This window comes from Phalacrocorax carbo, chromosome Z (genome assembly GCF_963921805.1).
Source record: "Phalacrocorax carbo chromosome Z, bPhaCar2.1, whole genome shotgun sequence".
NCBI classification, from domain to species: Eukaryota; Metazoa; Chordata; class Aves; order Suliformes; family Phalacrocoracidae; genus Phalacrocorax; species Phalacrocorax carbo.
Window position 1 is genome coordinate 74,990,202 of NC_087548.1, and position 26,610 is coordinate 75,016,811.

A 26,610-nucleotide genomic window follows, 5' to 3' on the forward strand; every position below is an offset into this window, starting at 1 on the left:
AAATCATCATTCATACATTTTCTAGAAAGAATAATTAAGGTCCACTTATGGTATCACCAATAAGCAGAAATGGCTGATGGGTTTTTCTGACTCCACAAATTAAACTGGAAAGTTATTATAAAATAAAACTATGCAAACTTTTTGGGAAAGACTTCTCTGAGTTTTAGCAAATTAAAACAATAAAATGATCTAAGCCTTCCCCCAAGAAATAAAAATTAGGATCTATAAAATAATGTTTAAATGTGTTTTTTTCTTAAAAAAGAGAAGTAACAATTTTTTAAGGCGCTCATATCTGGCTGCTGTGAAACTCAGACTCCCACAAAATCCTAGGAATCTGATCAAGCCTGCCAGATATCCAAAGAAAAATGTAAAAAGTGTTTTCATTATATATATAATATATATATAAAAATCAAATAAATATGAAAACATTTGTTCCATTTCCCATTTATCTCTCACTCTGCAATATTAAGGAAAAAGAACCCCCAACAACAACAAAGAAGCAGCGAAAAACCCCCAACCCCTCCCCAAACCCCAAATAGTATGTCTGATGGGAAAATAACCATGCGTTCCTCTTCCTGAAGAACTAGAAAGCAAAGCAACCCAACTGCAAGGCAATGGAGGCATTCACTTCCAGTTCACAGTATTGCAGTTAGAAGTACAGTGAGGTCTAGGTAAGTGATGGAGCACGAGCTGCCCAGAGTGGGGAAGGAGGAGGTGTTCACATGACAATACAGCATTGACAGCGCTTTTTCTTTTGTGTACCTGGGGCAGCTTCCAAAGGCAGGCTCTCTTCCTTTCCCTCAGGAGAGGAGGGCTCTGTCGTGTCCGACAGGGGCCTGCCAGAGACCAGCTCAGCAGCATTCCCATCCATGGTGGAGACGTCTGTCACTGTCTTCTCCCGCAATGACTTCTCGTCATCTTCGTCGATCAGGACCAGCTCTGCCTTGATGGTCTCGTCATAGCCCAGCACTTTCTTCGTCTCCTCTTCATCATCGATGTTCTGGTAGCCCATAAATATCATTGTCACCGGCTGGTCTGTGCTGGCCTCCAGGGCTTCACCACTGCAGGGTTTGTCTTGGGGTCGAGGGTTCACAGCATGCCCTTTGCTGGGTTTGTGTACCATTTCCAGCTTTGCTTCCTTGAAGAGCACTTGCTCCTTCATATGGCTAAGGTTTCCGTCAGCTACCGCATTTCTGTCTGACAGAGTCATTGTTTCATACCCTCCTTTTACACTTGATTGTCCAGCTTTTTGCATAAGTTCATCTACGTCCTTTGAGCTTAATTTATGTACTCCATTTTCTACCACTGTGCCACCAGAGTGAACCTCATAGACTACCTTGGTACCATCATCATAGACTTTGAATCCTCTTTGATGGGCCTCATCTGGGCCAATAGGTGAAGCAGAGACAATCTTGGTCTCTCCTGTCTGTTTGTCTTTCTCCACATTAATTTCCATGGTGCACAAAGCTTGAATGAAAACAAGAGAGGAAGTGCATGTTACAACAAAAAAAGCCAGTGAATGGTTAATTGCCAAACAGACAAAGAAAACTATGGTGCCCCTTTTCCTAACTCTAACTTTTCCTAACTCCTAACTTTCCTAATTCTAAAGGGCCAAGCGTTCTACGTTAGAGGTGGGATGCAATGCTGTGGACAGAGATAGTTATTACACTATAGCTCTTTATACAGATGAAGACTAGGCATACCTGTGGCAAACAGGACCTAGTCTTCCAGCTCATGCCACGTGGAGCTGTCTCTGATCAATCAGAAGTGCCAAGAGCACTTGGGTTAGGTGTAATTTAGACAAAGGGAAGTGACAGCATGCAAGTTGCCCTCAACCTTTCCATTCTGAACTTGCCTCAAAATTCAGAGAGAACTCATCTCCAGGAACCTCTCTACTCTCTTTTCCTTCTCTGCCATCAAACTGCCAGTTAGTTGGTAACAAGTTTTGTCTGCTGCAAGTAAGCAGACCGTTTTTTTATCAATGCTTGTTCTTGCTTAACTCTTCGATCCGTAGCATTCAAAAAAATTCTAGAGAGATGAAGAAACATTGTTTACCCCTGTTCTACAGGTGGGAAAACAAAATCACACAAGAATAGGATAATTTCTCCCGCAGATGCGTAGCATGGCAGGTCTCTCAGCTTCCACACCAAGGCATCGACAGTGACCTCTGCTTGCAGATTAAGAGAATGTACAAAAAAGCCAAGAAGTGTTCCTTCATTTATTTAAATTAGGGTCTAAGCACCATTGCCAAAGTTGAAGAAAAAAGAAATAATGAACTGATTTTCAAAGCGTCATGGAACAACAGGTAAAAACATGCATGTGAGGGATGCTGCTTTAGAATAGTGAAGAAGCTTTTCTAGCAGTTAAGAAGGACGCAGTAATAAGATGAAAGTTGTAGAGACCACACAGTAGGAACAGACAAACAGTCTACACCGGTCTAACACCCATTTTGAGATATGATGGCATGTCACTAGACAGCTTTTCAAAGAAAAATGTGCAAAGTTCTCACAGATTTTCCATAAGTGGTCATCTGTTTAAGTATTCCTTGTATGCAGATGAAGACATTTTTGCTCCTGGACAGACATCCACAGACAATTACAAATTACCACAGGCAGAGACAAGTGTTTGTGAAACTTATGGTGACCATTTCCGCCAGTGAACCTCAGTGGTGTAATTGTGATTTTTCTTACATGGGGACACCACAAAGTGACGTGTTGGCTTTTTTCCCTCACTTATTTTCAAGTGAGTACAGAATATTCTTGCCCCAAAACCCAGTGTAGCTTGGTATGCTTGTATTTAAAAAAACAACAAATATAAAAAAATTACTCTTGCTCTAATATATTCCTTCAGTCTTATTATTCACAATAGTAGATTTTTTTTCTATATCCTTAAAGCAAAGTATTTCAACAGCAACAGGAATTGTATCATGATGTGCATCATGATCCCCCCTATATCTCTAGGCAGAAAATTAATTAACTGGTGAGTGGGTGCATGCTGGCCCCTGTGAGGCAGTCTCGTCTGGCCCCCAGGAGTGCAGCCAAATGGAGGTCTGGCCATCTACGTGCTGTGTGCATCTGCTTAGACCTTGGTCATCCCTGGAAGGGACGGTTAGGTCAAGTGCAACACTGCACAAACACCTGCATGGGGCCAGACAATGGAGGTGCTGGTGGGCTGAGGAGCATGTCTACCTCTGAGGGCAAAGTGTTGCTGACAAATGGAGTGGGCTGCGCAAGCAGGGATCTCACCTTGGCCACTGCAAGCTAGGGGAATATCCCTGAGAACTGTGTTTACCACCGCTTTGGGACGTTTAAGGACTAGCTGTTTCCATAGCTGTCAAAATCCTGAGCACAGGATGCCCATTGTCACAACAAAGTAGGGATATCAGTTTTCTGATCTCCCTTCATATGCTGGAGTTTTCATGCCTGGACATCCCACAGCAGCCAGAGCAGCCAGGAGGAGGCCAGAGGGTTGAAAGCTGGTCTCTGCTACAAGGCGTTCTGCAGAAGACTGAGAGGCACCTGGCATGGACTGAAACGGGAGATTTAGGCTGGAAATAAGGAAAAATGCTATTGCCCCAAGGCCAATAACAGTTAAGCCCTGGAGCAGGTTGCTCTGAGGAGCTGTGGCAGACTGCACCATGGTGCAGCTCAGAGGGCAGCTGTCATGGATCACTTCCATGGGACTGTCCCAGCCCAGGAGCTGGGGACAAGTGCCCTTCAAGTCTCATGCAAGTAACTCTGCCCTGAAGCCTTTAATCCAACTTAAAGGGGTAATGAAACAAAAAGATGCAGGTGCCACATGCCACCACTAACACTCCGGAATTTGCTCCCTCCTAGGTGCAGTTTCTTAGGTGGGGGTGAGAGTGAGGATGAAAGGAAGAGAAATTTTGTTTATTGGCTTGGTCCCCAGGCCTTGGGTGAGTGTGCTCTGAGCATCACTTCATCTCACAATGGCTGCTTAGGCAGATACTGTTCAACAACTGCAAACATTACAGAGGTAAAAGTAGGGGCTGGCTAGCCTATGGTGCAGATGCTAAAACTGATACACTGGCAGGTTTTTGAGTGGCAGCCAGCTGAATTGAAGCAAAGCTGAACTAAGAGGGAGCAACAGCACATCCAGAAATTAATCTCTGATGGGCAGAAGTTCCTGATTTGTCCTGAGGATCACAACCCTGCAGAGACAGCACTGCCAGCCCACCGACTAGCTGCCTGCTACCTTCTTGGTGGGAAGTAACATCCTGAGCTCCCTTGGAGCTCCTGTGCTGCTTCTCTTCTTTGAAAAATAAAAATATTATCTGGGACATGATTTTTCAGTAATGAATGCTGATCTTCCTGTGAAGTAGTTGAATACCATGGTATTGCATGTATTTTTAGTACAGAAGAGGATACAACCTGCCAGACCTTCCCTGTTTTGATGAACAAATTTGGTTCAGTATTGTGCATTAGAAGAAGGCTAGTATAATGGGCCTGAATTGAGAAGCAGATAGGGAAAATCTGATAGTTAAATCACGTGGACCTAGCCATATTTAGGATACATCTTTTAATCCATGGTATGGAGTACTGATAAGTAACAACGTCCTACTCGTTAGGAAGACTTTGGGCAACAAGCTCTAGCACTGCTTGGAAGAGTGTCCTACTCGCTGATTTGAGCTAGAAAGTTAACAGGTGTGGCCCTTGTGTATTTTATGTTTGGCTAATTTGCTCAGGCATTTGCCACTGTCAACATTTTCTTTTCATTTCTTCTACTGTGATTTCAGCAGCAGTGTTTTTAAGTTATTGACATAATGTGGTTTTTGTCGTGCCCCAGGGATGACTTTAAAGTTACTTGTGCAAGTAAATGCATAAATATCACGAGTTTCTTAGAAAGCTGTTCACTAGTGAAATGCATTGCCACAGGAAGAGTGAATAACAGAACCTGACTTATCTGCCTGTATGATTAATGTTTGTTCTCTGCAGGAAAACCTAGCAGCCCAGCTTGTCAAAGTAGCTGAAAATTGAACTAAAGTTGATTTCTAAAATGTCTTTATCTAACCAAAGCTTATTTATTGCAAAATCTGCTCTATTAATAAAATTCAAAACTAGCTGAAAATAGTGAAACTGAAAGCAGTACTTGAAGATGACAACCTGTATCCATAAGTACAAGTTTTCTGCATGAGCTTTAATTACAGTGTAACATGATGCAGTGCTTCATGACAACAAGATCCCAACTTGCAGATGAAAGGATCTGGCTTCTGCCTGTTATATGGATTCAGAGGCTGTTCTTTAAAAAAAGGAATCTTAATAGACTGGGCTTGTTTTAAGATGGATGCTTACAGTCTACCATTGAGCATATATGCTGGTGCCTTTTCTTTAAGCTATTTCAGACACATGATACTCTTATAAGGTCTGCATGAACCGGGCTTCTGGATCATTTGAAGAACAAAATAAATGATTGTACTCTTGGTGTTGACAAAATAGCACAAAACACACAAAGCTTGCTTTTAAGACAGATTAGGATAAGCACTGGTGGAAGGGAAGCTGTTGGAATGGCTTGCAACAGGACCTCTGAACAAAATGACATATCCCATAGCTGTGTACAGTGTCCTAACAGCAGACGTTGCTTTACTATGCTTGTTAACCCATTCTTCACATAAGCCAACTTTTATTCCCACTCCTTGGGACACCTTTTAAGTAGCCACAGCAATTTGGTCTTGAGATAGGGAATACATTGTTTAGAAAGGAAGGATCTTGAAAATAAGAAAAACATACAGCTTTTAATGATCATGCTGTTACATTTAGCACATACTTAATCTGAAAAATAAGTAATAGAAAACTCTCTGCATGACTTCAAGAACAAAACATGCTGTAATTCTTCCCACCTTTTCCCAAGAAGAAAGAATAATACACAAGTAAGTATAAAATGACATGAAAACTTGAAGCATGTATGGTGTCTTGTGAGTGCCTGTCTGTCTCATTCATCTTAATGGGAGTTGCATAGGTGTAACGGAGGATGCAAAACCTTGGCCTAAATACCATGTATTTGTATCAGCAAGGATAGAAAGAACTGAATGTTTCCACTTTAAATAATTGGACGGGTTTCCTATGCTACTTGTATGTAGTTCAACTACATTGTTTTGAGAGTACGCACTGCTGCTCAAAAAACCTTGACTTGTTTGCAAAATACAAATCAAGTGTCATTTCCTGGCATTTAAATGATATCAGGACACCAGACCCATTAAGGCAATATAACAAAAAAAGTTCATGGCTACTGGACTGGTATTATAATACTTTGCTCCTTGAGACTTACCAGCTACTCTGCTTGCTCCGTCCCGCCCAGGAACTGGCTCTGCTGTTCGTGAATAGAGGGTTGGGAGTTCAGGGATCTGGGAGTAAATGTAATTTACTGCATCTGGTGTCAGAGAACAGGAAACAGTTAGATTCGTGTTACAAGCCCCAGTGGCTTCATTGCTTAGACAGCAGAGTGTTGTCAGCCCCGACAATAGTCACTGGAGCTTTGTACTAGATAATTGGATCAAAGCAAACAAAGTGCAAAGTCACTGTCATGTGATTGGTGTTCAATAGACTAGCTGAGGCAGGAGGGAATGGGTCCAGATGACTCAAACCTTATGTCAGTTGAACACATAAAATTATTTGTCAGAAGGTTCTGGATTTATCAAGTCCATGACCTTTAAAACAGGGAGAAGAGAGGGGGAAGGTAAGGAACAAAGTTAACATGATACCCAGAATAAATGACATGAGATATAAAAGCCTAAATATCCTAGTGTTGACTGAATAGGATGAAAGGCCATCTCTTTTGCACTGGTGTTTCTGATATTACGGAAGTGGCATTTGGCTTTTTGTTCTTAAAGCTGAAATTTAGCTAATAATAGGATCATGTGTAGATACTGATTGGGTGCCAGTCGTGATCTTCAGCAAATATTAAGAGCCTGGCAGTTCTGCAGTGACATCGTTCATTAACAACCCTGAACTAGTAGAAAGCTATCTTAAAGGACAGAATTGTTTAACATTTCAGCTTATGGTTGTTTAGCATAAGCTAAATATGTTCTTTGGAAGACGCATTAAAGAAACTTACAAGTATTTACCGGGAGATGTTTTGTGGCTGGTTTAAATATAACCACGTAACATACATTTTTCTGGTAGAATTCAGTGGCTCAGCTAACAGGAGAGCTCAGAGGGCAGTTGTGCAAATAACTGACTTACAGTTCAGGCACCAAATCAAAAGGAAAAAGAAAAAAAAGAATTTAAAAAATCACATTGTTTCCTATTAACTGGAAATGTTTTCAGTTTTATATGGAAATGGTTACATTTTTGTTCAAACATAAGATCCTATCTGGTGTGAAACAGAGCATTTGTTTTCCTTGAAGGGTACTTTGCTGTTATAATTTAAATGGTTGAGCCCTTGGTATGGCCTGGTCCATGTGTCAAGGTAGGAGGCAGAATCTGCCTTCCTTGGTGCTCCTGTTGCTTTAAGCAGGTGAGATAGGAAGACCAGCACAGACCATAAAAGTGAACTGGTGAACGGAGAGAAAATGAGATGTCCTGTTTTAGGCTTCTTGACTGCATCTGGTAAAGGGAGATACTTTCACCACAGTCCCTATGGGCTAGCACCCATCCCAGAAGAAAGCCCTGTATCTGGTGGCATTCTCAACAAAGGCATGATGTACCACTTCTAATTCCATAGTCCACTCCTTTGACAGGAAAATTCGGCCTGGTATTAGTCAAATGGTTTTACCACCTTAAGAGCCTGCAGGAGCCACCAGAGCTGATGGGTGCAGAAGATGGTAATCACAGTCCCCAAGAAGACACTCCATCCCTCCATAGAGCACTGTTGGTGACTCAGGTAAGGAGGCTGCATTTCCCCCTTCCTGCATCAGAGGAGGATGGCACAGAAGCACATTGTAAATTCATTCCAGAAAGCCTGGAAGTAAGGATATAAGTCCAGTTCATAACAGATGAATTTGAAAAAAAATCAGCCAGGAAAATATTATTTTAGTGCATACTTCAGTGGGCAGATGGCAGTCTTGGCAAATGGGTTTTTATATTTTCAATGCATACTATTTCCTCAAAGATTTTTACTTTTAGCAGTACAGCCTAGGATAAATAATTTTTTAGGACATAGGTGACTGACCAAGGGCCAGCAATGGCTGCTTTTTTTTTTTTTTTTTTTTTTGCAGGATTTCTTGCCTCTGATGAGATATTGGTACAGTGCTTGGTTTTGTTATCCTAGGAAATATCATTCACAAACAAGGAGGCCATTACTGAGAAGTAAGTAATTTCTCAGAAGAAAGAAGTAGGGACTTTGTTTCTAGACCAGAATAAGAAGCCACTTTGTGTTCTGGAAATGGCAGAAATTTAGTAATTACTCATTCTGTACTGCTGGAACAGCAGTTTCAGCACACACTCATCCAGTGACTTGAGTGACAAACCTATTTGTCCACATGTGGGTGTAATCAATGAGCAGCTGTGTTGCTTAACTAGTTGTCCTTTTTCAGTTCATGAGAATAAATACACTCAGGGTACAGTTCTCATCCCAGGGCACTGCAGGAGGCAAAATCTTTTGCAAGTGTTTGTTTTTCCCCAGTACCTGTACAGGGAACTGAGCTGACCATCCTGGCAGCTTGCATCGCTGATGTCTAGCAGTAAGAAAGATAGTTGTACAGCTTGATGGTGAAACTCTCACTTTGATGCTGTACATGCCTGAGGACCTTAGTAAATTGGGGTTTTTTTGTGTCCTGTGTTAGGAGACGATACCTAGGTAAGTGTTAGGTGTTGTTGATATTGAATCAGTTTAGAAAGTTCTCTGGATGTTACTTAGAATAAAATATTTAAAAATCAGCTTCAGGGCTCCTGACAGTCTCTCATTATTGTCCTCGGAAGGGTATGCTGTGGTGGGGGTTGTGGGGGTAGTATCCTTGTGTATTTTCTTCTGAAGCAAGTGGTGGTGCTACATGTCAGAAATGGGGTATTTGTCTAGAAGAATTTGGGGCTTAGATGATTTTCCCTGTTCCTTTCTCACCAATACCCTCACCCTCCAGATGAAATGAACATGCTAATTTCACTTTATTTCACTGGCAACAAGGTCTGTTTCATTTAGCACCTTTAAAAAGGATTTAAAAGATCAATTTTACAAGGAGTGAATGAGATGAAAATTAGTATTTCTTTTGCATGAAAAGTAAGGCAGAACATAAATTAAAGCATTTGAACTGACTGCATTCAATACCTTCATTTCAACCTTTGATGAGTTATTAATATCTAAGGATGCCATAAATCATGTCCCATGTTTTTTTTGTACTACTTACAAGAAACTGTGTTTTAGGACTATGACACCCTCCCATATTACCAGACAGACAAGTGCTTGGGAAAACATATGGGGCCAGATAACCCTTCAAGGGTGCTTACACAACTAAACCTTCAGAACTGCTCAGAATAGCTCCCACGCAGAGGCTTGTGGCCAAATATTAGACAATGTTATTTTCCAATGGCTGGATTATCTTTAAAAAGTCTGACTACCACAAGAATTTGTGCCTAAGGCCTTCTGCCCCAGGGCAGGGCTGTTCTACCTGCAAAGCCCTCTGGGAGTCCATGGGGCTACATCAGAGGGAACCGAGATTATGACCCTTTCACCACATTTGTAAGACTATGAACAGAAGTTTAAGCAGAAAGCTTTGCTAAAAGCTGAACAGCCTGTCTCTGACTTAGTGAATCATTCTTAAAACTAATGAACTTGGGGGATAGGGTCTGTAGCTGACACCTGTATACCCATATGTAACAGGGTAGATGAGCACACCTACCAGAGCAGTAAGGAATGCTCCCCAGTCCTTTCCGAAGGCAAGAACCCTAAGTTCAGCCACCTCAAGTGCATGTATACTAATGTATGTAATCTGGGCAACAAGGAGGAGGAACTAGAGTTCCGTGCCCAGTCTGAGATAAGTCATAGGAATCACAGAAACTTGGTGGAAAAAATCATATGGGAAGACCACAATGGATGGCTACAAACTCTTTCAGAAAAATAGGAAGGGAAGAAGAGGACGTGGAGTTGCACTTTATGTGAACCAGAAATTGAAGTGTATAGAGGAGAGGTCTGGAGACCATGCTAGTTCTATTGAATGAATGCCTTTGGATCAAGATTAGAGGGATCATCACCTAGGTGGATCTTATGTTAGATATCTGTTACTGACCTCCCAATCAGGATGACAAAGCTGATAGATCCTTACTTTGGCTGCTCATGGAAGTCTTGGGCCAACAGAACCTGGTCCACATGGGTGGCTTCAATTACCCAGAATTCTATTGGGAAAAAACCACAGTGGTGTCCTGTGTCCATCAGGCTCCTGGAATGCATTGAGGACTGGTTCCTACTACAGATGCTGGACAGGCTGACTAGGAGAAGCACATTGTTAGATTTACTGCTCACAAACCAAGAAGACTTACTTGACAACATAACTACCCATGGTAGCCTTGGATACAGTGACCACAACATTGAGGAGTTTAAGATCCTGCTGAGCACACTGAAGACCAATAGAAGGACAAAACTCCAAACTTTACAAAAGCCAGCTTGGATATGTTCAGAAGCCATCTACAAGGGATTCCATGGGAAGCATCCATGGAGGTCAAAGGAGATTGTGTGTGGTGGGAGTTACTCAAGAAGTGCCTGCTGAAAGCACAAGAATGGCTGATTGTTTACAAAAGGAAGGAAGAAGACTGAACAAATCATCACCCTGGCTTAACAATGGGATTTTATGTGTAATTGAAATCAAGAAAGAAGCATACTGGCTGTGGAAAGGCTGCCAAATAACCATTGAGGACTATAAGAACCTTGCTAGAGCATGCAGAGATGCAGCCAGGAAGGCTAAGGCTCAGCTAGAACTGAAATTGACTAAAGATGTGAAGTACAACAAGAAAGGGTTCTTCAGATTTGTGAGCAGTAAGCGGAAGCACAGGGAAGACATAGGCCCATTACTAAACAGGGCAGGGAAACTAGTCACTAACAATGCTGACAGGCAGTGTCTCTCAATACCTTCTTTGCCTCTATCTTAACTGGTGTAGCTGGACCTCAGATCACAAGATCAAGTAGCAGTGACAACTTGTGTGCTGACCCACCAGTAGTGGAGGAAGGGCTGGTCTGTTGCCTTTTACAAGGTCTCAACCTATATAAATGCATGGGTCTGGTTGGAACCCACCCCAGGGTCTTAAGAGAAGTGACTGACGTTGTTGCAAGTCTATAATATTTGAAAGTCATGGAGATCAGGGGATGTCCCTAATGACTGGAGAAGGAAAATGTCATACCCATCTATAGGAAGGGACCAAAAGAGGACCCAGGAAACTAGAGGACCATTACCCTTACTTCATTCCCTGGGAAAGTGATGGAATGAGTCTTCCTAGAAACTATTACAAACCAAATGAAACAGGTGATTGGGAAAAGCCAGCACAGGTTTACCAAGGGCAATTCATGACAGATTAACTTGATCACATTCTACAACAAAGTAGTGTCTGTTGACACAGAGAGAGCAATGGATGTTGTTTACCTGGACTTCAGCAAAGTGTTTGACAGTTTCCCACAGCCTTTTTCTGGACAATCTGGCAAGATACAGACTGGATGGGTGGTCTGTGAGATGGGAGGAAATTGCCTAACAGGTTGCACTCAAAAGTTGGTGATCAATGGTATTTACACAGGTGGCCAGAGGTGCTTTATTTGTGGCAGCCATAGATGCAGATCGAATAAAAAAGTTACTTAAATCCCTACAACTGAAAAACACTTGCTGATGAGCTTTTACAGGACATGTGGAAAGCACTCTACAAAGATCTGTACTTGAATACTCTGAGGTCATGCTCGTCTGTTTTGCTGTTGGGTTGCACACCTGGATCAAGATCAGAGGAGAGAAAATCAGAAAAGTATCTAAGCAATGTGCTGGAAACTGAACAATGCAGGTCAGGTCTCCAGAGCCACAGCTTTGCCAAATATATACTATACATACCAAATTCAAACAGGGGCTTGTGCAAACTGCAGAGTTACTGTAATTGTGGCTTCTGTATGTTCACTGAAGTACAGAGTTGTAGAATCATAGAACAACTTGGGTCAGGAGGGACCTTTAAAGGTTGTCTAGTCCAACCCCCTAGCAATGAGTAGGGACATCTACTAGACCAGGTTGCTCAAACGATGTCCAATCTGCCCTTGAATATTTCTAGGGATGGGGCATCTACCACCTCTCTGGGCAACCCGTTCCAGTGTTTCACCAACCTTATTGTAAAAAATGCCTTCCTTGTATCAGTCAGAATCTACCCTCCTTTAGTTTAAAACCATTACACCTTGTCCTATTGCAACAGGCCCTACTAGAAAGTTTGTCCTTGTCTTTCTTAGAAGTGCTCTTTAAGTACTGAAAGGCCGCAATAAGGTGTCTCTGGAGTCTTCTTTTCTCCAGGCTGAACAACCCCAACCCTCTCAGCCTGCCCTCATAGCAGAGGGGTTCCATCCCTTTGACCATTTTTGTGCCCCCCCCTCTGGACCTGCTCCAACAGGTCCATGTCTGTCTTGTACTGGGCACCCCAGAGCTGGACACAGGACTCCAGGTGGGGTCTCATCAAAGCAGAGAAGAGAGGCAGATTCCCTTCCCTTGCCCTGCTGGCCACGCTTCTTTGATGCAGCCCAGGGTATGGTTGGCTTTCTGGGCTGCAAGCACACATTGCCAGCTCATAAGTAACAGCATGTAGTTTGCATACAGATGGCCGAAGACTGCAGAGAACAAATTTATCCCTGAGGCACATTCAGCAGTAAAGGGAGTTATATCAGATCTTAATGAGGCTTTTATTTTATATATACATTGAGCCATAAACATATGCACACACAAAGTAAGAGCTCTCTCCTTTCCATTTTTCATGATGTGCATGCAGCATAGCACTACAGCACGCCTGTTTTTGACTGCAGACCTAAGCAGCAACAAATGATGTCATTCCTAGCATCATCTCAGGCCTTGTTTAATGGAGAACTTGTCAGTGACAAGCCACCAAGAACTGACAGAAGCACAACTGCAGGTGACAGGGCCACAGCCCCCAACCTCAGCATTTCTGCTCTGCTTTCTCTCACATGGTGATCTATGAAAGCAAAATGTGGGGTTTGTGCCTGGATGATTTCAAGCTCAGAAATGCTCATTGCCAAACACGGCTGTTTTCTGGGAAGGGTGGGAAGGACAGAGAGAGTCACTTGATAGACCATTGGTGCTCACCACCACAGAATCACAGAATCACAGAATCACAGAATGGTGGGGTTGGAAGGGACCTCTGGAGATCATCTTGTCCAACCCCCCTGCTTGAGCAGGCACACCCAGAGCAGGGGGCACAGGGACACGTCTAGGCGGGTTTTCAATGACTCCAGGGAAGGAGACTCCACCACTTTGCCCTTCCCCTTGCATTCTTTGCCTGGACCCCTCTAGGCTCTGAGCTCACTGGAGTTGCGTTTTCTGCACACTCAGACGCTCTGTCACCATATATATGGTACAAAGACGTGCACAGGGACCCAATGATGAGATAAATCACTTTCTGTACTGTCATTGCATTTAGAATAAAGGGAGGTATGAACACAGGACAGACTAATGTGAGCTTTATCAAATGGAAGTCTTTCAGGATGTGGCAGCAATTGAAGAACCTGCCCCAACAGGTCAGTGTTGGTTTGCATCTGTGTTTTACACAGCCTTCCTATATTATCCAATGGCTCTTACCATTTTCTTCTGCATCATGTGTTAGAGGGGGTTGCCAGACAGATGGCTAATCTGCTGCAACAAAGCAAGCCCTACATATTTTTGAAGAAAAGAAAACTCTATGGTACCAAAGTGATCACAGCTAGCTATGTGCAAGTTTTCCTCCTGCTCTGATTAGCTACCCTCACAGACTGTTGTCAGAAAGCAGAAAACAAAGGACCTGCTCAGCTTTCACCATGTGAAGATGTACAATGACATCATGCCCACTGTACAGCTTGCAGCCTCGGTCATCCCTAGAGGACCAGAGTACAGTACTGCTTAGAGGTTGATCCGGGTCTGCCTCAGCCCACAAGGATGAGCTGCTGAGAGGAGGAGACAAGATATATAAAGCAAGCGGTCTGGAAGAGAAGAGGTACTGATTAACCCAGCTATACCCCCTGCTGCCTCTGCTTGCACATTTGTTCTGGAAGCACTCTCTGTGGCATAATTTTGCAGTTTTCTGTTACCCTTCAGAAATCATGAGCTGTTCTTGCTTTTGGCTTAGTCTGTGAGGGAGGGATCCACTGAAAGCAGGTAAAATCTGGAGAGCAGTGAGGCTCCTCTTCAACCCAATTAAATACTACATTGCTACAAAAAAGTATATTTGGGGAAACTACCACTTCATATTTGCTAGCTGGGGCTTCCTTTGGTTCCTGTTTCATCACAACACACATGAAGAGGCAGACTATGTCTTGCAGGAGTCATAAAAGCTCCTGTGCACTTTGGGTGCTAATTCCTGTAGACACCATTCTTGTTTTGTAAGCTTACCAACAACCATGGTGAAACTCTGCATAGGCACAAAATATTTGCCATTCTCGATCTTTATTTACACTGTGGTGCCGATTTAAAATGCTCCAGGAGGAGGGAAGAGTAAGTTATTTCCATGAAGCCTCCTATATGGGACTTTTTTTTTTTTTAATGAGGGGATTTAAGGTAAAAAATTAATTATATTGCTAACAGAAGTGAAAATTTCTGAACTAGATCTTTGAGTTAAAAAGAAAACCCTTGTACTAAGTAATATTAATCACCTCTACAGACAAAAGGCAGTGCCAAGTCAGCTCATATACTATATATTAACCTCCCATTGTGTCCCAGTGCTTTAGCGTTAGGATCGTCCTACATGTTCCTCCTCATCTATACTCACAATACAGTTGGGCATGGCTTTGTCAGCAGCTGGAGGAGCTAGTCTTGACCTCAGTGTTTTGAATCTTATCAGTTCAAAGACATGAACTGAGAATGAGTGCCTGGAGCACAGATTCATCTGCAGATGGATCAGCATAATATCCTTCCTGGGTCCCAAGGGTCCTGGAGAGGCGCTACAAGGGTCTCTCTAGCTTTCTGGGAATCAGCCATATTATTTGCTCACTCAGACACCTAAATTTACAGCTCAGTATTTAGACTGATCACACATAGTGTGACACTGAGTTCATAAACTACTAATTATTACATCCTCATCCACCCATACGATGTTTTCCTTCTGTAAGAATCCTCACTCAGAGAATATAATTCATCAGTGAAGTAACTTAATTTTAATAGTTGTTTCTGTACAATAGGAATAGTCCCCATTGTATTTAACTGTTTATGAACAAGAGCACAAATGCATACAGTGGAGAAGGCTGACCACAGAGAGGTGAAAAGGAGTCTGCAGTGCAGGGCTATCATGTGGTGAAAGGGGTCAATAGCATAGAAGTTGTATGATGTCTGTTTTAAGTCATCCATACTGTTCTTTCCCCTTGTGTACACAGTAAGTAGTGCATAGTAAGATGTGGACCTCTGCCAAGGGAGTACTTTTTCACCACAATAGTGCTGTTTGTGCTAGCACTATAGCAATACCAAAGAAAAATGTAATGGCTCTCTCAATCAATCAGGAACATACAATGAAGAGAAGAAACCCCACTCGGTAAACCTTTGCAACAAAGCTATAGTAACAACTCTTGTTAAACCCAAATCTATACAATAATAAAAAGGCACTTACCACCATCCTGGTGTGAGAAACTCTGTGAAGGGAAAAAAAGACGTTTCATTAAACCTTTTCTATTTTGGGTATGGTTTGAATGAAGTCTTGATTTTTATGCTAGGCTTGCTTCTATGGTTCTTCATACTGTTTAAATGCCTAACTGGGGATGTGGCTGCTCAGCTTTAGGTGCCATTAGAGGCTGAGGGAGAGGGACATGGTGTAACTAAAAGGAGAACACTGCTGTTTGGGGCAGGCTGTAACATTCAGAGGTGGCATTTGTGGCGAAGGCCACTATCTCTGGGTGCCACTGGGAGCAGGGAAGTTTGAGATACCTTTCAGAATCCTGCTGAGATCTTTCAGTGGGGCTGAAAGCTCACGTTTCCCTGCAGTTAAGGTAGGGAGATAGTCTCTGAAATCCCTCTTCAACAAAATCTAGAGTGGGAAGGGGAAATCCAAATAACCCAACTAAAATAGATCTGATGCCTCTATAGCTTTCCTAGTCTTGTTCATCCTGGTTTGAGCTATGTGCTCTGCAACAGCCACCAATCTGTATGAATTATAACTGCTGCTTTCAAACAATGCTAAGAGTCTACCTCAGTTTCACTCTATGCCTGAATGTCTGTTTTTGTTGGTTTTGTTTTTTTTTTTAAATACCTTTTGCAAGTTGTCGAAAGGTTTCTCTGTCTCCTTTAGTTTCTCCAAAATTATTTGTTCTTTGGCAGATATTTGGGATTCCTCACTTTCTAATTTCTGTATTTCTTGTTCCAACCTGTGAAAGACATACAGACATGCACATACACACAAAAATAAAGGATGTAAAAATTATTTCAATGAGCCACAGGTTCCTAGGTATTAATTAGCATTTCATATGCCATTAGGAAAAACTTTCACTCTTACTATTCACAACTGCTTTCCTAGCACATGAAGAACACATGAATTATTTGTAAAACAGACAGATCTATTTAAAAGAAAAACAGTAATTCTCTTATCCACTTCTGCAAAAACATGCAGATTAATGAAAAATATATCCCAGTATCCCTTCACCCCAATTCCCATAGCATCTCTCAGATATGCACTTTCATTTTAGAAATCACAGTATGGGATATAACTGTAAATATGCACTAATAATTAGAGGAATAGGTGTCTTCTAATGCTTGCATACTCCAGACAATGAAACTGGAAATAGCTGTTGGAAGCTGGCAGTCAGCCAGTCGTATTAGGAGTTTCTCTTGAACCAGTACTTTGCCCACTCCCGACAATAACACTTTGGGATATCCATCTGTGCTTTCTACTGTTACTGTGTGATACTGGGGGGCCCAGAGGCTTCAGGTAATAAAATACACAGGCTTTTCAGAAAATAAACTTATGTTGTTAGGCAGCCTTCAGCATTCTTGTTTCTCTTGTCAAGACCTAAGGGCACTCAGTCCTTAAGACGTGTTGATTGTGATTTGGGATACACTTTAATTTGGGTTAGATTCTCCATTATTTTAACTCAAACCTCCTTTTATTGACATGATTTATGCAGGTGCAGAAACATTCCATCTTTCTCTCTCTCTTTTTATTTATACCACCATCTTTATTTACTCACTTTTGACAAAAAAACCCAAACAACCAAAACAAAAACAATCTGTAATATGAGCTCAAATGAACACTTTTGAACAGGGATGGTTACCTAAAACTCCCTTTGTCTACAGAAAGAGCTGAAGCTGCTCACACCTTGTTGGACCGTATTTCTTTGAATGCAACAGGTCAGCATTGCCCAGTACTTTCTATACCCATGCCTGCTTGCTCCTGCCTTTCTGACACCACTTCTCAGGTGAAGGATCAGGGCGCTAATTCAAGGTAAAGGGACATGTTTTTGCTCTTCCCCAGCCCTGTTCAGCACAGGACTTGATTAATGCTTTTTCAGTCACAAGGCAGACAGCAAGGAGAAAGTGACAGTGAGCAGGTAGGGGGGAGGGAGGGATTGCTCCTTTCAGGGGCTTGACAGCTTGAGTTGCTTGTGAAATTCATGTGTCTAAGTATAGATGTAATGGTCTAACTTAAGGCACCCACCTGGAAAATTTTTCCCCACTTTCTAATTGTGCAAAGATGAAAGATATGTGATGCTTGCTGATAACACTGAGGGACGCAAAAATGTCATAGCCCTAAACAGTCATATGTGAATACTTAATAGTCTCAAATCTGTGGTGGTTTGTTGAACCAGCATTTTTCTCTCTTAAAGGCAACCCCTTCATCTCCAAGGTGAAATGGCTTAATTTCAGTGATTTTAAAATTAACTGTTGGAAAGTACTGCTTCAATCGACCTAATGTTTTCTCCAAATGAATACAAATTTTCTTTTGAAACAAAATATTTTGTTTTGCTAAAATGGAATATTTGATACAGGATGAATTTTCTTCCTTATGCTGTGATTCAGGGAGAAGGGTTTCAAAAAGTACTGTTTCATTTTGACTTGTCTTCCCAGGAAATGTTTTAAAAACTTGTGAAGTGAAAAAATCACTGTCCCTGAGGTCAGCCATATCCATGCTCCTACTTAATGAATTTAGAAGTCAACAGAAAGATGGCTGCTTTTCCTTCCCTGTCTGTGGGAACAATTAGTAGATCCGCATACATTTATACCCTGCTGATAAAGACATTTGAAATAGTCTGCTGTGCTGTCCAGTGAAATTACATTGTGGAGCTGGGTGAGTTGGGATTTACTGGTGTGATTCTAATCTTCCCAAGTGAATCACTAAGCAGGTGTTTCAGAATACATATTTTGTAGCCTGGTGCATTTTGCTCACTACATGACTTGTTTGGTCTTCCAGAGAAAGTTTGCTTCTAATACATATATATGTGCATTAGCACATGCACACCCAGTAATTGATTGGATTTATAGTTTTTTACATTCTTGCTACTTGCTTTTTGGTTTTTACTTATTTATGTGCCTTTTATCCTCCCCTCCTGGTTCACTTCCTCAGTTTCTGTTTCATTTGTGCCAGCCTACACCCACCATTAAAATGAGTTGGGTGGATTCAACATTAGGTTACCCTATTTTGACAACATGTCTTGTTTTTGGTATTTTTTTCCCTGAATCTCTCCTTCAGTTACTTTCAGAAGCAGTATTAACAACAACTTACTAAAGAGGAAAGAGATGGATACAGAGCTGCCAGGATTTAGAAATGTGGGTGAAGTTGGTAAGGACATATGCTGAGAAGGACCTGGGAGTGCTGATGGACAGCAAGCTGACCCTGAGCCAGCACTGGGCCCTTGTGGCCAAGAAAGCCAACAGTATCCTGGGCTGCATGAAAAGGAGTGTGGCCAGCAGGTCAAGGGAGGTTATCCTGCCCCTCTACTCTGCCTGTGTGAGACCACATTTGAAGTACTGTGTCTGGTTTCGGGCCTTCCAGTTTAAGAAGGATGTGGAACTGCTTGAGCAAGTCCAGCAGAGAGCTACCAAGATGATCAGGGGGCTGGAGCATCTCCCTTGTGAGGAAAGGCTGAGAGACTTGGGTTTGTTCAGCCTGAAGAAGAGAAGACTGAGGGGGGATCTCATCAATACCTATAAATATCTAAAGGGTGGGTGTCAGGACGATGGGACTGGGCTCTTTTCAGTGGTGCCCAACGACAGGACAAGGGTCAATGGGCACAAGTTGGAACACAGGAAGTTCCACCGCAGTACGAGAAGAAACTCCTTCCCTGTGCGGGTGCCAGAGCAGCGGCACAGGCTGCCCAGGGAGGGTGTGGAGTCTCCTTCCCTGGAGACATTCAAACCCCACCTGGACGCGTTCCTGTGCCCCCTGCTCTGGGTGTGCCTGCTCAAGCAGGGGGTTGGACAAGATGATCTCCAGAGGTCCTGTCCTATCCCCACCATTCTCTGATTCTGTGACTCTGTGACACAAATTTCCTATGTGACACTGAGTAAAAATGCATACCAACTCATCTCATAGGTGCAAACTGCCCCTTTTCCACTGATATCAGTGCAGGTAGAATGAGAGCCTGAATGGGACTAAATTCCTAGTTGTGGCAGGAAAAGTATGGATCATTCAGCCAGAATGTACCTGTTACATAGCACAGGGGACATATACCAAGCATTAATATCCACAGGAGGTTGATTTATACCTTTTTGCTCAATTTTATACCACTCTGGTCTGTACTCTCTAGGCTTAAAGGCTGAGGAAATGCTGTTGAGGTACTGAAGTAACAGAAATACTCAAGCGCACTCTTTCCATGCGAGATGTTGTATAAATTCATCAGTAAACCACCTAGACACTACACACCTTACTGGAAAATTTGGACCTAGAGTCTTCACCACTTCCTTTGGGCTGCTTTTTTACATAGGGGCCAGCAATGTAAAAATTAAAATAATAATGCAAACTAAAGGTTGTTTTGCTCCCTTTATTCTTTTAGTGAGCTTCATATCATCAGAATTGCTGAGTGATAAGGAGAACTGCCTGGTTTTTTAGTGAGAAGATACAACAGAGGCCTGCAAATTTGTTCTGAAAACCAAAATTACATTATATCACATCTGTTTGGAGCAACATGTTATATAACAGTTTAAACAGTAATGAACCCATCCAGAATGCACATGTACACGTACGTGTATATACAAAGTGCTTACATTCTTCCTGTTCTTCCTGTAAACCTGTTGAATATTCAATAATGTCCTTTTCTTCTAGCCCAGTTTAAAAAGGATGTGCCTTAATTGTCATTTGACACCTGGCAAGGAAACCTTATAATTCCCTTGTTCCTGGCCTCTTAGCACATTTCAGGCTGGCTTTTGAAAGATAATCACAACAATAAAGCCAATTAAATAACAAACTACAATCTGTGGGGTGCTGTAGAGAAAAAGTAAGAAAGAAAGCAGACATCCAGATGAGGCAGAAGCGGTGTATGACAGACCGTTAGTATTGCTACTTAAGTTATCTGACCACTGGGGTTTGCTAAACTGTTTATGCAAGGAGGAAAAATGGGTCAGGGAGTCTGGACTTGCTTTGGTATAGGCATGGTTTTTTTTCAGTGAATGTACACTGAAAGCCCTGTTTCTCTGAATATCACAGAAACAAATGGGGCATTTTGCCACTCAGAAAGCCAAGCCTGCCTTGCTGTTAGTCTGTCTGTCTTGTAGCTTTCTTTAATCAACAGCTATCATAAGAACCTGAGGGCATAACAGGATTTTCAGGGCGAGCTGAGAAGGGCCGCTTGTGTAAACCAGGTGACCCTCCTGCTGAGGTGTTGTCCTGCTATGAAGAGGAAGAAACCACAAATAGCAGAAGGGATGCTGTCTCTTGGACAGCATTTTGCTGTGGTATGGGGGCACCCTGATTCCTTGGTTAGGAAGATTACAGGCTTGTAGAATAATTCAGGCTGGAAGTAAGCTCTGGAGGTCTCTAGCCCAACCTCCTGCTCAAAGCAGGGTCAGCCATGAGATCAGACCAGGATGCTTATGGCTTCTTCCAGCTGGGGCTGGAACTCCCCAATGATGGGGGAAGAAAATTGAATTTTTAAGGCTACTTGTAGGCTTTCATTTTTGTAATCTGTAGCTGAATTTTGCCCTGTAAAATTCAGACCAGAACTGTTCAATACCGCAGGGGAAGGGGATGCACCAGACTGCTAAAGAGTCTGGTCTGTGTGTTTGGTGGGATTTTGACCCAACCAGGCAGCCACACAAGCATGCAGTTTCTGAGAGTCCTGGAGGCAGAAGCAGCAAATTAACCCTCCTGCAGAGGCACTGGGATCAGGGACCAAAGGAGCTGTCAGGCAGCAAAAAAGACTTTAATTTAGGTGATGAAAAGTGGAATTAAGAAGGGAGGTCTAAGACGTGAAGAGGCAGAAGGAGAGGTTTGGTACTGTGGTATGTGTACATACGCATTTACATTTAGCACTCAGTACCCAACAGATATTATGTTTGGATATAGGGCTCTGTTTGCGCTCCAGCCTGAACATGGTGAATGCACTTTCTCTAGGTGAAGGATTTCCTCTGATTCCCATGCTAAGGTGCTGAAACCCACAGACTTGGCTATCATTTTCCTTCCTGCTGAAAGGCAGAGGCTGCTCTGGCACAAGGTGCCTTTACCTTGACCTCAGGAGGGTCAGCAGGTAAGGTCCGAGCAGGATTCTGCAGGACACTCACATGGCTGGTGCAAAGTAACACTGCATTGCAACAGGAGCACACAAAACCCAAGTAAGCAGAACTATGCATGAAGAAAACAGCCTCCCCTATCCAGCTAATTAACTTTGGCAGACACATGATTTCTAGAGATACCTACACTTGGCTCAGCAGTGTTTTGTTTTTCAGGGTGGGTTGGTAACAGCATTCTAAACAGGAAGAACTGCTGCAGGTTTATGGACCACTTTCTTCAGGCTGTACTAGCTCTGCATGCTGGGTGGTACCTGAGGAGTACTCGTGTCATTTCTGCAGTGAAGATAGAAATGTAATAGAAGTTATGTCTGCCGCATACACACTGACATATCAGTGGAAAAAAGAACATTAATCAGCACTAATAAGGAAAATATACAAGTATTCAGAACTTAAGAGGAAAACAGGAAAGACTTAATCAGAGTAAACCCTCAAAGGGAAAAGGTGACGGATGCATGCATAGAGTGGGGATGGTTCAGCTGTAAACATTATTTTGCTATTGTTTGACTGACACCCTAAATCAACCTGATATAAAAGGCACAAGGAAAACATGGGCCTGTATATCAGTAATTAGTGCCAGGTCTGAACATCCTGTTACAGAGCTGAACATCCTGTTACAGCTGGTATTAAAATGGCAGATTCACAAGCAGAGAGCTGCAACGAACTCCTCTGATGCTTACTAAACAGAAGGTTAAACTCCCAGGGATAACTGGGCTTGCCTGTAGGGATGAAATTGATCTCTGCACAAATTCCATGACTATCTCAAAGATCTTGCCCTCATGAAGCTTTTGACCACACAGCAACACTGGAAACTGAAACTGAACATGCAGGGTCCAGCCTTCTGAGAGTACAGAGCCATGTGCAGTGGAAAAGAGCACTGGCAAAAATGAGCTGCCCCGTGGGTCTCTCATTCCCACTTCTTGGTCCCTGTAAGTGTACAGTGATGTGTTAGGTTGCCTAGGTTCAGAATAACCTTGGAAGAAGAACTTGCAGGGGGAAAGGGAAAAGGTTCCCCCTGCAAGACCTGTAAGCCTTGAATCTAGGCTCTTTAAACCAGCACAACTGGAGAAGAAACTCTAAATCCCAGTCTAGAACCTCAGCCCTTGACTCACTTTCCATACCCCTATCAACTGCCAAGCACCAGCAGCCTGGCTTTAAACCAACTTGCCTAAGAAACCAGAGCATTTACCTACAAGCCACAGCTGTGAACAGTGCCCTTCATCTGCTGTAGGGGAGAGGGAAATCACTGACTAATACTTTGTTAAGTTTCTATATTGGCTTAGTTTTCTAAGCAAACACCAGCAGTTTTGCCAAGGCCAGTCGGACCATTTGTGGATACCTCTGTATATCAACATACAGCCAGTGGTGATGAAAAAACCTGCTTGATTTCAGGTCTGTTGCAGGATTTGAAATGGGATTCCAGAGCTGAGGAATTTAATTCCTCTTAGCTTAGTTTTTCTGCAAAGCTTATCCTTTTTAGATGGCTCACCCTCAAAGAGGAAAGCTGGCAGTGCACATCCTATGATTTCCAAAAGGCTGTTGTTTACAGAGTGCAGCTGATAATCAGAAACAGCAAACTTAATTAGCATCTTTGAAAAGGCAAAACCTCTGTGACTTGAAAGACTGGAAATATATTATCACCAATCAATGCTTGGAAATGAGATTCAGGCATGGTGCTGAATGAGTTGCTCTGGTAATCTACATGAAACTTCCTGAATACACAGGAAGGGAACCAATTCCCTTCACCATGAAAAAGTTGCATCCAGTACCAGCTGATGAACTTGGGAAGAGAGGAAAAACTCTCAGTAATTCCCTCTGCTCTTTGAAGATAAACGTATATACACACATGCACAGAAAGACAGCTGTATATAGATATTATACATCAGCCTGGTTTAGGACTAGGTTAATCCCTGCTACGTTAGACAAATCAAAGCTAGTAAGTCAAGCACTGGCCACAGGATTCCTTGAGCTAAACATGATCAGGTGTAAAATCCAACAACCAGTACCCTGAGTTAGTTAGTAAAATATTTCCTGCTCCAAGGCTTCTGTGTCAACGCAATGCAAATGCTTTGACCTGCAATTGCAGAAGATATATGATCGAGTTCCTTTCCTTGCCAAAGCAACACTGTTTGTGTATTAGTTTTTGTCAGTGGTTTGCCTGATGCAGCATTAAATCTCCCAAGCATGGGGACATTCAGTGCTCTCTGGCATGAGTCTTCCTCCAACTGGAACCACTTTTTCATGATCTCTTTTTTCTATATTTTAGAAGACTGTTTTCTCATGCCAGTATCATCTCCTCATATCACCTTAGCACACAACTTCTTGCTCTGACAACATTTACAGCCCACAAGTTTTTGTGGATTTTTACAAGTGTGAGCCTTCCAGGGACAAGTTCTTGCAGTCTTATTCAAATGGGAGATGTCTCCAGACTGCAACCTTAAAAACTTCCCATTGCCTCAGGAGAGGGCAGATCACTGACTGGAAATCAATGAATCACCATGCCTTGGATGCTTGCCCTTACAGCAGAGGAGCACATGGTGACCCTCCTTTGGGAAATGGAGGGGAAAAAGAAAAAAAAAGCCTTGGTCTGAACCCAGTCCCCTGGCCAGTGGCCAAAGAGGTGAAAGAGCAAAGAGTCTACTTACTTTCTCTCTGTCTGGTTATACCAGAGTGTTTTGATCTGAAAGCTCCCTTTGTGCTCCTGAACAGCCTTCAGGCAGGACCTGGCAGATCTTACCCAGTCCCTTTATTTCCCTGACCAGCCAAGTAAAGACCCTGATAGCTTAACCCACTCTGGCAGTCTGGCTTTTGAATCATCCAGCTCTTGGAGCACTTGTGTTCGAAACAAATGGCGCAAATGTCCTGGTTTCTTGGCCCAGCTCTGAGAAGAAAATGGATATTCAGGCTTTTCCTGGCGAAGATGGGTTTTGTCTCTCCTTTTCACCATTGCTATTGTTTTCTTCTTCCCTCCCAGCCCAGAGACAAGGCAAGCCTCCTGTCTCTGAAGCCTCTTGGTCCAGTGTTCAAAACATTAAAATAAAGTAAATGAAATGAGAGCCACAACTGATACAAAACACTCAGGCTGCACAAAACCAGACACACAGCTCTCCGTGTCCAGACAGACAGGGATTCGCACCAGGCAATGTACGGGACTTACAGTGCAAGTACAGGGAAGCATCATCTGTAGTTCATTGTTTGGTACCTGATGGGATGGCAGGAGAAATGCAGATGATATCCTTAAGAAAATGGAATTTTTGGAACTGTCCACTAAAGACAGTAACAACTAACTACGCAAGTCTGACAAAACAGAAGTTGAGGGCCAGAGGCAGGAACTGAGAGATAGGGAAGCACTTGTTTTTCGAATATAACCTTGAGGGGAGAGCTGAGAGACTGATCAAAGCAAACTTCCCATCTCAGAAGCCGCTGAGAACGGGGTGATAAAGCGTAGAGTCAAGGAGAACAACTAATTGGGACGTTGATAAGAACTGAAACAAAGTGCCCAGTAGGGGAACTAACCTCATTATAATACTGAAACTCAGGCCCATAGGCCAGGAACTGGCCTCCCTCTATTAAGTGCCTTACCCTCTGAGCATGCGTGGTAAATTGAAAGTGAGCTGTACTGTTACATTGAAGAGAGAACGAAATTAACCAAATTAGCTGAGGAGTGTGACTATTAGCTGTGATTGACATATTTAACTGTATTAATGCCTTGTAGTTCCTCAGTGCAGGGTGCTAGCTTTGTGGGTTACCACCTAGCACCAATCTTTGCACAAAAATTCCTTGAATAAAATACTGCTGCTCTGTGTGTAGTTTTGTGTATTGCACACCCAGTGAATGAACCCACTTTTTGGGATAAAATAGCCATCTGAGAGAGGACACATGCACTGTACTCTGTAATTGGAGGGTGAAGGTGCAAAGACGCAGAGAAGACACCAAACTCTGCAGAACCTTCCTTGGTCTGCCACACAATTAAGTAAACTTGGCAGGATAAGCACCAGGAGAGCTGTCCTTGAGATGCCTGAGGACACACAAGTATACAATGGAGAAACGTATTTCATGGCTTGCTGCCATGAAATCCTCTTCCCCTCCCATTCTCTGCTTTGCTCCTACCATTGAGGTATACTTCAGGAGACTGGCCAGGCACTTTGAGTGTGGGGAATAGGCTCCAGAAAGGCCACAATGATTGTGGTGGGACTTGGGGTAAGAGGGCATGTGTTGCAGGATGTGGTCCAGGTGAAGGAGGGTTGAACTTGCTGTTCGCCTTGGCACAAAGTCCCCGTACACATCAGCACACACCCAGAGACTAGAAAAGCAACACAGGTGCAGCCAGCCCCGTGAAAAACAGCTTGCTGGCACATTGCAGCTATGCATATGAAAATTCATTTACGTTTGGCAACAGATGCCAGCAGTTCAGCTGTACAGTGGACCGTGTTATTTATATCTTGGGAGAGGTCCAAGAAATAGAGGGAGAGCAATCGGGGGATGACAGCAGAGTGCTCGTTCTTCCATTGTGCAGCAGCGCTGGCTGCTGCAGCGCTACCCAAGGTTAGCGCGGATATATGATCAAAATGAATGCATGACCTCATGCAGCACCCATACTGCAAGCTGCCAAGGAAGGAGGATGTTTTTGTGCAATTCCTATACAGGCTAGTATACAGGAGATACACATCTGGTTACCTAGCAGTGTTTACAGGGAAGGCAGGAAGCCTGGAAAAGGGTGTGAGTTTTATCTCCACCTTCTTTTTTAATGAAGGGAAGTGAAAAAAAAAAATACTAGAAGTATTTGTCCTGAAGAGATTTCAGCTTCC

General features: G+C 42.8%; 1 protein-coding gene across 4 annotated transcripts in view; it reads right to left on the reverse strand.

The window, feature by feature from the left end:
- Window positions 1-26,610, reverse strand: part of PALM2AKAP2 (PALM2 and AKAP2 fusion) — a 280,924-nt gene that overhangs the window by 143,181 nt on the left and 111,133 nt on the right. For 2 of the 4 annotated variants that reach the window (XM_064439264.1, XM_064439265.1), the window contains exons 4-7: window positions 16,338-16,452; window positions 15,702-15,723; window positions 6,286-6,387; window positions 763-1,467 (exon numbers count right to left, since the gene is read on the reverse strand). In XM_064439264.1, coding sequence (XP_064295334.1) covers window positions 763-1,467; window positions 6,286-6,387; window positions 15,702-15,723; window positions 16,338-16,452 — 944 coding nt within the window. The remainder of the gene's footprint in view (window positions 1-762; window positions 1,468-6,285; window positions 6,388-15,701; window positions 15,724-16,337; window positions 16,453-26,610) is intronic. The other 2 variants (XM_064439266.1, XM_064439267.1) reach the window with 2 other exon arrangements.